This window comes from Typopeltis vanoorti, chromosome 1 (assembly GCF_054136105.1).
Source record: "Typopeltis vanoorti isolate ZY-2024b chromosome 1, IOZ_Tvanoo_1.0, whole genome shotgun sequence".
NCBI lineage: Eukaryota > Metazoa > Arthropoda > Arachnida > Uropygi > Thelyphonidae > Typopeltis > Typopeltis vanoorti.
This window is the reverse complement of record NC_143549.1, coordinates 47,939,490-47,953,784: the sequence shown is the minus strand read 5'-3', so window position 1 is coordinate 47,953,784 and position 14,295 is coordinate 47,939,490. Positions and strand designations below refer to the sequence as shown.

The 14,295-nt window shown below is 35.2% G+C and overlaps 1 protein-coding gene across 1 annotated transcript in view; it reads right to left on the bottom strand.

Annotated features, from left to right (window-relative positions):
- The window catches only part of LOC150109954 (protein NipSnap-like), a 162,882-nt gene that overhangs the window by 73,980 nt on the left and 74,607 nt on the right, over positions 1-14,295 (bottom strand). The window contains exon 6 of the mRNA XM_090416040.1: positions 11,047-11,078. Within this exon, the coding sequence (XP_090272166.1) occupies positions 11,047-11,078 (32 nt within the window). The remainder of the gene's footprint in view (positions 1-11,046; positions 11,079-14,295) is intronic.

Genomic DNA, 14,295 nt, shown 5'->3' with positions numbered 1-14,295 from the left:
AACCAGAATGGGACTGCTTTATATTAACTATCCCATTCTGGTTTGTTACCAGTGGTATCAAACCAGAATGGTCATCAGGATAGCAATGGGCATAAGGGGCTTTTGTACTTTATGTACACTAATGCCAGAAGCATTCGGAATAAACAGGAGGAATGTTTGGCATTGGTTGGCTCATCCTGGCCAAAGATTATTGGCATTAGTGAGACATGGATAACAGAAGATGATATAGTTAGTGGGATAAAATGTGAAGGGGTATAGTGTGCTCTAAACAATAGGAGAGAAGTGTTACTGCTGATAGCCAATGAATTGCAATCAAAGAGAGTAGAAGTTCAACCGCAGGACCGTTTGTCAAATGTGCTATTTTCACAGGATAGTGAAAATAGCACATTTGAGGCTATGTAGTGTGAGATTAATGCCAGCAGAACAAAATATGCAGTTGGATGCTGCTATAGACGGAAAAGATGATGGAGATAGTATGCATCGGCAAATAGACTCAATGAGCGGAGGACAGATAATTATTATGGGGGACTTCGACTATGATAACATAGATTGGAAGGAGGAGAGGCCACATGGGATGAAGGAAATGGATGTTATGCAGTTACTAAGGGATAATTACCTGAGACAGCATGTAATGGAATATACTAGGAGGGGGGTGGGGGGATCCAGAAGTGCCTGATCTAGTAAATGCATTTGAGAATTTGTCTATAACGAATATGACCACGTTGCCACAAATTGGTGAGAATGATCAAATGGTCTTGACCTGGGAGTTTGCTAAATGTGTGGAATTTTCAGTTGAGATGGGGTACATGTGGAATTACAGGGCTGGTAAGTATGGCAAGCTTAGGAGATTACTTAGATCAGTGCCATAGTATATAAAACTGCAAGGGCTGGTAGGGTTGATATTGAATTTTTTGGCAGACTGCATAACTAGAGTCAGGAGAGTAAATCAAGTGGCAGTTAAATGGATGAATAACACCATCAAGCTGGAGCTGCAAAAAAAGAAATAACTGCAGAGGGAATTTAAGGAGAAAGGTGACTTGCAGACATATGAACAGTACAAGGCGCAGGCCAGAAAGGTAATTAGTGTGGTAAGAAAAGTAAAAGCAGATTAGAAAGGAAGTTATGAATGCAGGCTAAAGAGAATCCCAAAACAATTCTTTCGATATGCTGCAAAAAAAAGAAAGAATGTATATGGCAGAATGATTTTAAGGAATGCTGATGGTAGGGAGGTAACTGAATCAGTTGAAACAGTAGAATTACTAAGTGAACACTTTGCAAAAGTATATCATCCAGGTGATGATATTTGCAGATATTGCAGGAATAAGAGTGCCAGTGGCTTATACAAAAACCAAGGTAAATGAAATGTAAGTGAATAGCATATTACAGAACTTTAATGTGAATACAGCTGTGGGATTGGATGGTATACCAGCTCGAATTTTATGTGAAGCAGTGAAGGAATTGTCAGTACCCTTAACCATATTGTTTAATCTAAGTCCCAGCTCTGGGTTGGTTTCGAGGGGGAATGTAAAGAGGGGGAAGTTGGTCCAGGATGGAAAGTTCTCCAAGATGGAAAGTATTGGAGAAGTTGCTCAAGAGCAAAATACAGGAATGGATAGATGGAAATGGGATACTGTATGGGTAGGCGATCATGATTTGTGAAGTGTAGATCATGCCTGAGTAACTTGCTCACATTTTATAATACAGTGACAGCTGAGCTGGATAAAAGTGATGGATTTTAAGTGATACTGCTTGGACTTTGCAAAGGCCTTTGACAGGATACCACTAGGAATTCTAATCAGTAAACTGCAGCACACGGGGATGGATATAGAGTTGGTGAGATGATGGAGAGTGGTTAATGGAGAGGTATCAGAGAGTAGTTTATTCAGGAGTAGAGTCTAAAAGAAGGCCTGTGACTAGAGGAGTGACGCAGGGTTCTCTTCTTGGACCACTACTGTTTAATTTGCTCATTAACGATATAAGAAAGGATATGAGAGGAACTGTTTAGTTATTTGCCAGTGATGCAACTTTGGGTTAGAGCAGGGGTCTCCAAACGAGATATGATTTTATCCGGCCTGCCAATTGGACTAATTTTTCAATAAGAATTTACAAAAAAAAAACAAAAACATGGGGTGTTTATAGATTTCAAATGCATTAATTAAAATTGTGTTCAAAATATATTCCCGAATAGCAAAAAGTAACTGTAATCCAAGTTACGGTCTTTCTGACTGTAAAAGGTCGGTTAAAATGGACTAACGAAGAAAAAAATTTTTAAAGAATTCAAAACGAAATAAAAAAGTTACATCCGAATAAACTTTTTTATCAACAAAAAAAATTTTAAAAAGTCGGTAAAAACACGGTTAAAATGAACTAACGAGCAAAAAATGAAATAGAAACAAAATTTCCCGATCTGTATTCATTGACAAAAAACTCGAAGTTATACGAAATTAAAAAAAAAAGTTATATGTCGGTGTATATTCAGTGAAAAACTAACGACTAGCAAACATTTGCTGATAGTGTTCATTTTCATTAATATACGATAATTTAATCTCACATACTCTGTAATCAGTTTTTATCTGCTTTCAATAAAACTCATATATCTAGTTCTAGAGTTTTTTATTACTACGGCCCACTGAACAGTGCTGAAGTATCCAATGTGGCCCTCACGGCGAAAGGTTTGGAGACCACTGGGTTAGAGCAATAGTTAATACACATGATGTCAAAATTTTACAGGATGATTTGGATAGATTGGCAGATGACTGGCCAAAGGAGAATGGATGTCAGTTTAACATGGCAAAGTGTAAGAGGTTATGCATTTTGGGATGAAAAGATTACCAACTGTATACGACATTGGTGGAAGTGTACTTCAGGAAATTGATGAATCGAGAGACTTGGGAGTGTTAGTGAATAGGGAATTAAAGTTTGGAGGAAAGTGGATAAATCAGCTCATCAAATCATTTGGTTATGGAAGAATACTTTGACGAGCAGAGACAAGCAAGTTATTGTTCCTCTTTACTGGGCTTTGATAAGACCCCTATCTTGACTATTGCCCATAGATCTGGGAACCAGGATTTCTTGGTGATGAGGAGAAGATCAAAAGGTGAGTGAAAAAGATGGTAGTAGGTCTATGGAATGAACTTTTCGAGAACAGGTTGAAGATTTATGTGTATAGAACCTGGTTGATAGGTGGAAAGGGGGGGGAGAGTGATATGATTGAGACATACAAATTACTGAGAGGTTTTCACGAGATTAATTCAGAGGAAATTTTTCAGAACAGGTGTGTTGGTGGGAGAAACTAGGGGCCATCCATGGTAACTGAGTAAGAGTGTAGTTAGCAAGGGTGTTAGAACTAGGTTTTTTTCGCTTAGAGAGTAGTGAATGAGTGGAATAAGTTGCCAGAGTTTGTTATGGGTGCCATGACTGTGAACGAGTTTAAAGCTATGACAGATACTGTGCAAATGCTGAATAGTTCTTGACATGCTGTTTGTCACCCCCCCCCTCTTGACGAGTCTAAGGACTCCTTGGTGGTGACTATTCCTATAATGCATAATAATACACATGTCTGAAAGGAAGTGTGCTGTGCATTATGGGATATACTGAGGCAACTGATATAAAGTCAACAGTCTCTATATATTATACAAGAATCTTAGTCGAGAAGATACTTCATGTGCAAATCCTATATATATTTTGCTTATGGGTTAAGGATTAAACAAGAATAAAACTTCTTGTGTAATTAATAAGCATAATTTATTTAATCAAGTTTTGTGTTAATCCTATGTTATGGGGTTAGACTTTTTTGCAATGTTTGTGCTACAAGTTTATGATAATTAGCAACTACTTCTATGAAGTTCTTAAGACTCATTGCAGGAGACCTGCTCTGATGATATACACACACAAAAATCCATCATACTTTTTCCTTAAACTCATTCATTGATAGAGAATGAGTTTAAGGAAAACTAATTCAGTCAATCCTTTCCACTCATTTGTCACTCTCCAAGCAAAAATTTTAGCCTGCACACCTCTACAAACCACATTCTTATACAACTTCCATGGATGATCTCTAGTTCTCTGACTATTGGTCATATATTGAAAATTTTACTTTGCATAAAGTTTATAAAACCGCATTAATATCTTATGAGTTCCCATCATGTCTTTTCTTTTTTTTGCCTATCAACTAAACTTTTGTAACCCATGTACCTTCAGCCTATTCTCAAAGGGAGCATACCACAGCCTATCACCAGCTTAGTCATTTATCTCTGAATCTTCTCTACCATTCCTGGTTGCCAAGAAAACCTAGGTGATGAAATCTGTGCATGGTAGTTGAGATGCAGCCAAATTATAGCCAAATTAAAGAGGGATAATAATTTCCTTATCTTTATTATTTTTATGGCTATTTAACCTATATTTGTTTCTGAGTACCCTTTTTTTTATAATGTCATTGGCTCTTTACTCAGTTTTTTTGGGCATTACTGATGTTTTAAAGACATATATATGAAGAATATATAGAATAATAATTCGGACATATCTTTGTAGGTGTATGGCAATATATGTATATTTATCTGCTGTTAAAGTATGATTGAAGGGAAGGGGGGTTGGAAATGTGAGGTAGAGAGACAGATGTGGGAGAATTATCAGTGAGGCAAGAGGTGTGTGTGAATTTTAAACCTGAGTTTTTTTAAGGATGAGCAGAGAATTCTTTGGGAGGGAGGGAGGTGAAAGATAGAAACTTTTGGGGAAGGAGAAGGATATAATGGGATAAGATCAGGAGTAGAAGTCCTTAATCTTTACTTGTTAGTGTGTTTTTCAACCTTCAAGTAATCCTTTGACAAAAAAAAGCGAAAAGTCAGCTACTAGAACAAATCCTAAAAATTATCCCCAACTCAACATCACCAGAGTATCAACATAAGAAGAATGAATGGCATAGAAATGGAGCTAGCTTAGTAATTGGATAAGTACCAGATCGACATAGTAGGGGTGACTGAAACAAAAAGGACAAAAACTGATGAGATCTTTCTGAACAATAAATACAAATTGTTATATTCAGGCAATGAGAATCAAGGAAAAGAAGGAGTAGCCATAGTATTCAATGCGAGGCTAATCTTCTTGAATGGCAGGCAGTCTCAAGTAGAGTGATGTGGGCAAATATCAGAATGGGGAACTGGACAATGAGACTTATTTTGTGCTTATCATGCCACAGAAGGTTTAACTAAGGTAGACGTGAAATTTTTTGAGGCTTTAGAGAAAGCAACTGACACAATGAAAAAAGAAAAGTTGGTCCTTGTTGGGGATCTAAATAGAAGAGTAGGAAGTGATTGTCAAAATACAAAAATGTTTTGGGAAAATTTAGAGAAGAGCAAATCTAATAGTACTGGCAAATGCCTGTTGGATTTCTGCTCAGGACATGGAATGGTTATTACTAATACAATGTTCCAACATAAAAATGTGCACAAATTCACATGGAGAGAAGAGCCAAGGAATAAGAAAAGTCTCATTGACTATGTTATTGTTGATAGTGATGTTTTCCCACTGGTGCAGGACACTAGAATGTACAGAGGATTTGAAATTGGAATTGATCACTATTCCAATAGTCTTGAGCAGGATAAAATTGAATTTCATATTGAAAAGAATGACATGTAAGAAAGTTTTAAAACGATCACAGATGTGAACTGTAGACTAAAATACACAGATTATTGAAGGAAAAATGAAAGAGTTTGAGAACAGGAACCAAACCTTGGAGATTCAGTGGCAAGCCTTGAAGAAAACCCTGATTGACTGAACCAGAGAGGAATGTGGTGAGGTTGTCTGCAAGGATAGAAAAATCAGAACTCCATGGTGAACACAGGAAGTTAAAGAGGCAGTGAAGGAAAAGAAGAAAGCATATCAAAAGTTCCTGACAAATAAGTCAGCTTGTGCTCTTAGAGAATAGAGAGACAAATGTAAGAAAGCTAAACACTGTGTAAACTGGCTAAACAAGTCATGGGAGGACTTTGGCAAGAACATAGAAAATAAATATCAAAAAGGTAGCAAGATATTCTGGAGGTTGTTGAAGAAGCTCAGAAATTGAGGAAAGAGGGCTGTAAAAGGAATTAGAGACGATAAAGGTGACATGAAAACAGGAGAAAAAAGATATCCTTTGAAAAATTGCTAAATGAAACAAGCAGTGATGAAAAAAAAAAACACAGTGGTAAAAAACACTGACCAGGCATGCAGTCAGGAATACATATCCTACTTGAAGTAGAAAAAGCCATCAACAGCCTGAAATGTGAAACGGTAGCAGGAGTAGATGATATTCGACCAGAAATGCTTATGTATGGAGGTATAAAAGTCGTACAGTGGCTGCACTGCATAGTTCAGAAGGCCTTGACAGAGTGACAAATTCCAGATAATTGAAGTAGAGCTCTCATAGTACCCATATATATAAAAAAAAAAAGCGAAATAAAACTGAATGTGAGAATTATAGAGGCATTTCATTACTGAGTGTTCCTGATAACATATATGCAAGTATACTTGAAAAACGGTTGAGAAGGATTGTGGAAGAGAAGCTTGGTGAAGATCAAGCTGGATTCAGGTCAAAATAGAGGTAGGATCAGATTTTCACTTTAAGACAGATAGTTGAGAAATCATGGGAATATAACAAAGATCTGTATTTAAGTTTTGTCGATTTGGAAAACTCATATGACAAGGTGCCAAGAGAGAGAGAGAGAGAGACTATTCCAAACGTTACAGTTATATGGTGTTAATGGGGCATTATATCAAGCAATACTTAGTCTTTATTTGAGTTGTAAGTCAGCAGTTAGAATTGAAGGAAGTACAGGAAAATGGTTTAATGTTAAATCTGGTGTCAGACAAGGATGTATACATTATCCCCCTCTCTTATTAATTATCTATATGGATCACATTATGAAAGAAAGTGGTATTAAACCTGATATCAAAATTGGAGGTGTTAATGTCAGCTCTTTGCTTTATGAGGATGATGCTATACTTCTAAATAAATCCGCTACAAGTCTGCAAGATTCGCTGACTAAATTGAATAACTGTTGTAATAGATATGGTATGAACATCAGCATTAAAAAGACAAAGGCAATGAAAATAGGCAGAAACATTGAAAATATCAACTGCATTGTGAATGGAGAACTTATTGAACAAGTAAAACATTTCGGCTCCTTATGCACGATGTTTAGTGAAGATGGTAAGTTAAATATGGAAATAGATAACAGAATCAACAAAGCTGGTATGGTAGGAAGTCAACTGAATAAATTTATATGGAATAAGAGAGAAATTAGCCAAAACACTAAATTAGTTTTATACAAGACAGTGTTTAAACCAATTTTAACTTATGGATCTGAAAGCTGGGTTAGAAGTAAAACACTTGACCAAAGACTAGAGACTGCAGATATGAGAGGCCTGAGGAAGATAATATTGCCATCGATACCACAGATTGGTATCAATGGCAATATTATATTAAATACGAGGATATTAGGAAAGAACTTGATATAATCAGCATCCAGGAATGCATTAGCAGAGCTAATCTCAGGTGGTATGGTCACTTAAATAGAATGGGAGAGGAAAGATTAGCAAAAACAAGTGTTCTCTGCCTCTGGAAAAAGACCCAGAGAAAGACCAAGATATAAGTGGATTGATACAATAAAAAGTGCTTTAGAAGAGACAGAAATAAAAGACCTGATAATATCGGAGTCTTGACATCGAACAGACTGATTTGGAGGAAAATTGTAGATAGGAAGTTAGTAATGATATAAATTTTTCATGTAGTACTATCATATCCTGTATACCTCTTGAGGGTATATATATCAGAAATTTGATGATTATGAAGAAGTAATCCTTTGAGATATTTTACCAACTTTTGCAATATGTCCTTGGAACTTCAACTCTCTGTTCACCATTATCCTCAAGTTCCTAGCTTCATCATTTTCTGCAATCCAGTACCATCCATGTGATACACCATATGAAACCTCTTCAGCCCGAAGTGCATAACCTTACAATTTGCAACATCGGATTGATACTCATTATCCTTTGTTTACAATGACAATTTATTTAAATCATGCTGTAGGATATCTACATCATCTTTATCAGCTAAAATTAATCAGTAACTTTAACACACCATGTAGATTGTCATGATGCTTGTGTTTTGTATATATGTGTATACTCCAGATGATGACCTTAATGTGAAGGTCAAAATGTTGACTGTCTATTTTAGTTTATATTAAACTAAAGTTTTACTCTAAAACGCAATAGTTGTTTCCATAATTTTCATAATGTCTTTGAATCACCATCTAAGCATGAAGGAAAGGAATCTTTATCAGCTACTACTCTCCCCAGTTTTGCATCATCAGTAAACAACTGAATATCCATACCTAAATTTCATTCCATCATATACAGTCATCCTGCGACTTATGTCTGGGTTCCATTCCATCCGGCAGGACATAAGTCTGTTGGACGTATGTCGATACATTAAATCAGAGTTACAGGAATTAGGGACTTAACCATAATAAGTATACTGTCATTTTTAATTTTTAAACTTCTTAAAACTGTACTGTGCATTACTATCACTATAAAACAGGAGAATATCACCCAAATCTTCCTCCACAATCACATCTTCATTACCTTTCTTATGTGAAAGATAAAGCTGCAGCTTTTCTGTTGTAGTCTTTTTTTTTGATGAAAATATCCAATGTGTTTTGCTTATTCCGCTTCTTCTTTTCATCATAAATTGTGGCAAACAAACATCGTGTACTTTCTTTTCTACTACTAAGTAGCGTTCAACATTTGGGTCCATGTCTTCAGCCCCTTTGAGAACATCACTAACTGCAGAGAACATTTCTGCAAGACCCTTCACTGTGAATTAATTACCTCTTCTTGTTTCTCTTTTCCCTCTTCCCTTTTTTGTTCTTCCTCTTCTGCAACACGTTGTTCCTCCAGTTCCACCAATTCTTCATTGATCAAGTCTTCAGGTGTACTTTCTATGAGTTGAACTATGTGATCATCATTCACTTCAAGATTCATATTGCTTGCTAGGCCTACTTTCTTTGCTCAATTTACAAGATCTTCATTTTGTTCAGAACTTCCAAAATCATGCACAAACCTTTTTAATGTCTTTTTTCATATGCACTCATACATTGAGAAATCACTTCATCCCAAGCCACAGCAATATTTTTAATAGCATGATAAATATTGAATGCTTTCCAGAATTGCAAGAGAGTCTGGTCATTTCCTTTACTGGCAGAAATGGCTTGTGAAAAAATTCTTCATAGATAATAAGTCTTAAACACTGCAAGAACTCCATGATCCATTGGTTGAATCAATGAAGTAGTGTTTGGAGGGAGACACATGACTTTTATCTTGAGATGGTCACAACAGAACATTAATAAAGAAAAATAAATAAAATAAAAAAATCCTATTTCAACCTCCAAAGCAATCAGATGAACAATTAAACCAGGACTTTAGAGGAGCAGTGATTCTTCCATATATATACAATCAGTCACAGACAAAATAGCTAGGCTGTTTCATCAAAAAATATGAAGGTTGCCATCTACTCAATCAAAAAGATCTCAGAATCTTCATGATTGAAATCACCTGAAACCACTATGTCCACAACTTAAAAAACCAGGTGTCTATAAGATCAGTTGGAGTTTACAATACATAGTATAGACAGGCAGATCTGGAGATGTACACCAATTGGAACACTTCAAAGACATCGAGAACAAAAGAAGACACAAATCAGAACTGGCAGCAGATGCAAATGAAACAAAACATCAAGTAGTATGGCAACAAACAAAAAACAGAACTGCTCCACATAAACTACTTTTTTCTCAAGAGCATTCAAAGAATCAGCTGAAATGATGAAACATCCTTTACAGTGTAATAAAAAAGCAAGGGATGTTTTACATCAAGTTTGGTCTTCACTAATCACTTCAAGACATACTCTCATCTATCAGTAATATGCAACAATCCATGAACAAGCTGCCAGCACAATAGTGAATGCATGAATACTTTCCATTGTTATTAATGTTCAAATCTTTTCAATATAGTTGTTCACTGTTATTATTTGTTTTCTAGTTTTTAAGTTTATCTATGTAATTATCCTGAAACAAAATCCTGAAGTGAAACAGAAGAATTTCATGAAACTTCTTCTTTTAGCTAGTGAAACCTCTAGGTTCTCAGCTGCATGCACCAGCTTCTTCCATTACATTTCTGCCTTGAGCTTTTTCATTCCAGTTCTGAATTCTCATCTAAGGTCTTTTTGCATATTATTCTCCCAATGCATCTGCAGTCTACCTCTGGGTTGCCTTCCATCCAGCTTCATCTTGAATACTTATTTAGCCATTCTCTCCTATAGGTAACATGTATTCTAGCTTTTATTTCTGTACTAATTTTATTATCTTGAATAATCGATGTTCCAAGATATCTGAAGGAGGTGGCACTTTTATTTAGTGTCATGGCTGTTAGTGGTGCAAATTTTGATTAGACATATTATTTTATGAGGTATTCCAAGCAAAATTTTTTACTTTGCCACTGTGAAGATATACTAACTACAGTCAAATTGTTTTCTTTTACTCTGAACATTACAGCAGAATGAAATAATAAAGAAGTAAATATCATTATCATCATACTCTGTGGCTTAAGACAATACAGGATACAATTTGATTAGCTGAGACCTAAATTGGCCACTAAACAGAATCTACTAAAAGAGTACATCTGATCGACAAAAATATGAGTCCTTGGCTGGAACTCTATATTTTTCATGAGTATGGGGGAGTCCCCTCTCCTAGTTATCTAGCTTTGATCCTATAGTAAATCTGAAGGGAAAAAAACAGAATAAAGCAGCTAAAGAGGCTCCTTACACTGCACATTAGAAATGAAACTTTATAATGATTGAGTCATGTTTGAGATACACATGCTAAAAAAATAGCTGTAATACTTTCTATGAATATGCTAATATCTCATTCAAGATATCATTAGCATTTTCATTTTCAGACTAGATTAAAATAAAAATAATAACTATTTACATATGTATGTACAATCTCAACTTACCAACTGTTTCCCCATTCTATCATAGTTCCAGGCTAAAAGATATTAATTAATAATTAGATTGAAATGTTAATGGGAAATATTTTACATGTCAACTGTCACTATAGCAAATTTCTTTTAGCAAAGCATTGATGCTCAGGACTTTAACTGGGACTTTTGTTGCTATCTTAGCTTATTACAAAACAATGACTATAATGATATTTGCTATAGTAAGAACTGACTGTATTCCAATTTTAATCATTTAAACAACTTAAGTCATAGTCCTATGGTTAATGTGTAGGGTAGAGTAGTATAAGTAGGCTATAGAGAGCCAATCAAGCTGAATGTGTTGTGTTTTGTAGTGACTTCTGCAATGTTAACGTATGATGCAACATGTGTGTGTATTAAACTTTTGTTTGAAATGATCAAAATGGTTGAAAAAAGTATATGAGAGGTACACATAGTAGCTCCACATACTAGGCTCCTAATGCATACAATTCTCTGAATGGTTCCATGGTTTAAAGTGAAAGAACGTCAATCAACAGTGAAGTTCTTAAACTTTAATCAATGTCAGTGATCAGCCACATTTGGAAGGCCAACTTTGAGAAAGACAAAATCACAGGAAAATAATTCATAATTTAGCATAAAATGATACTAAGTGTAATAAGGGGTTTTATAGTTTTGTTACATGTAACTCAATTTTAACCAAAGATTAAATGTGAAGTTAATATATGTCAAATAGAACAATACAAGAATATACTTATGAGATATGTCCAATATAATTTAAAAAAAAAAAATTTTTTTTTTAAATGAGACTCCTAAAACTTTGAATGACCACAAATTTCATTTTAAAAAATGCAACTCAACAGAAGACACTCTGGACATCGTGTAAATAGATTTTGATGTTTTCAGGCATCACAGAAATGGTGGACAAAAAACTTTGCTTGAAAGGGCTTACTTTGTAACATGTAATTTCACTGGATTATATATGAACAGTGCTACAACAGTTCCTATTTTTTAATTTTGATTCAAGCACAACCAAAAGAGTTTTACAAGTCACTCAGTGTAATTTGATTCCCTTATTATTATTAGCATGGCAAAAAGCTTGTCCTGTCACTGACTGGACAGTAGTAATCTACTTCCACTCGAGTGAGTAGTACTGCAATTCAGTTGCAGGAACACAGAACACACGTAGTTTAAAATGGTGCTGATATAGATGTGCATATGAAGCAGAGAGCCATTACTGAATTCCTTATTGCAGAAAATGTGAGTCCAACAGAAATGCATCCCTATCTGGAATATGCACATGGAGATCATGCCGGAGATGTGAGAACAATTGGGATCATCCTTCTCTATGACAATGCTTGGTCTTACACCAGTTTTTGCAAAAGGGATGCAATTGCAATATCTGGCTGGACTGATCTTCTTGTCCTGCTCATAACCAAATCTTGAACACTGAATACCACCTGTTCAGCCCTTCAAAGACACTCCAACAACATCATTTTTGGATGACAAGGAACTGAAACAAGCTGTTTGTGAAGATCTCTGATGTTGAAGTAAAGAATCTTACAGAGTCAGTATTCAGTGTTTGGCTCAGTGATGACAAAAGTGTATAGAGAATGATAGAGATGTGTTGAAAATTGACAGAATGCTTGCAAAAGATGAAAGATTAATCCATATAAAGCCACTGTTAAAGAAATTATATTTTCAGAGAAAAAAAAAAATGGAAGGCATTACTTTTATGTACACCATCTATTGTATATTATACACCTGATAAAAATAATATGTTCATATTATAATTTACTTTCTTACTCTAGCAACCTTCCCTTCTGTTTTATGCTTACACAGTCTCCCATCATACCATGCAGATTTCAAAAACAGATTCAAAAGAATAGGGTAGTTAATCTTTATTCCAATAGACTTCTATATCTGCATATGGTGTTCTTCTGCCAGTTTGCTTTGCAGAATGAAAAACCAGTTTCCAGGAGGAAAATTCTGCAACCACCATATAAGACAGCTGAATCATCAGATGTGACATCCAGATAATGGTTCTTCATATCCTAGATGGGATTTAAAACAAGATCTTTCCAATCAAAAGGCATCATCAACAACGAATCAGCTATGGACACTATCCTAGCATAAACAAATAATAAAACATTGCATGCAAACTTTCCTAACCAACTATATATATAATTATTAAATTCACAAGTAGCTTTACAAATTCTAGAATTCAGCACACTGTACAGATCAGTGTCAACTGTCTCTGAGGTCTTATGAGTGGGAGGCTAAGCTTGCAAAAATGCTGGAAATAACTTGAACTGAAGAAGTCACATTTCTTATAAGCAAATATGAAAACTTATACATAATCATATTTTTACTACTCTCTAGATATAAAGGTTACAGTAAGTTTTTAGACTGGATTAGATAACATATTATTCATCATCATCAAATTCCTGCCGTGTACCATCAAGGGGTGTAGGATATGATAGTACTACATGAAAAATTTACATCATTACTAACTTCCTATCTACATCCTTCCTCCAATTCAGTCTGTTACTTGTCAAGACTGCAACATTATCAGATAATGCCAACCTGGCAGAGAACACTTGTTTTGCTAATTTTTCCTCGTCCATTGTGTTTGAGTGACCATATCACCTGAGATTACCTCTGCGAACGCATTCCTAGATGCAGGCAATGTCAAGTTGTTTCCAATTATCCTCGTTTTAAATATGATATTGCCATTGATGCCATCTGTTCTTCCTCCTCTAATCATTCTCAGGACTCTCATATCTGCGAGTCCTGAGAAAGATTAGAGGCATGAACAGATGGCATCAATGGCCAAATCTTATTTGATCGATATGATATTGCAATATCAGATCCATAAGTTAAAACTGGTTTGAACACTGTCTACTAAATTTGTATGCAGCTAATTAAGTGTTCCGAATAATTTCTCTTTTATTCCATATGAATTTATTCAAATGACTTCCTACCATACTAGCTATGTTGATTCTGTTGTCTATTTCTATTTTTAATTAACCATCTTCACTAAAAATCGTGCCTAAATAGCTGAAATGTTTTACTTGTTCCCCAGCTTCTCCGTTCACAACACAGTTGACATTTTCACATCCGCATAAAGCAAAGAGATGACATTAATATCTCCAATTTTGATATCATGCTTAAGACCACTTTCCTTCATAACGTGATCCACATAGATAATAAATAATAGAGGGGATAATGTACATCCTTGTCTCACATGAGATTTAACATTAAACC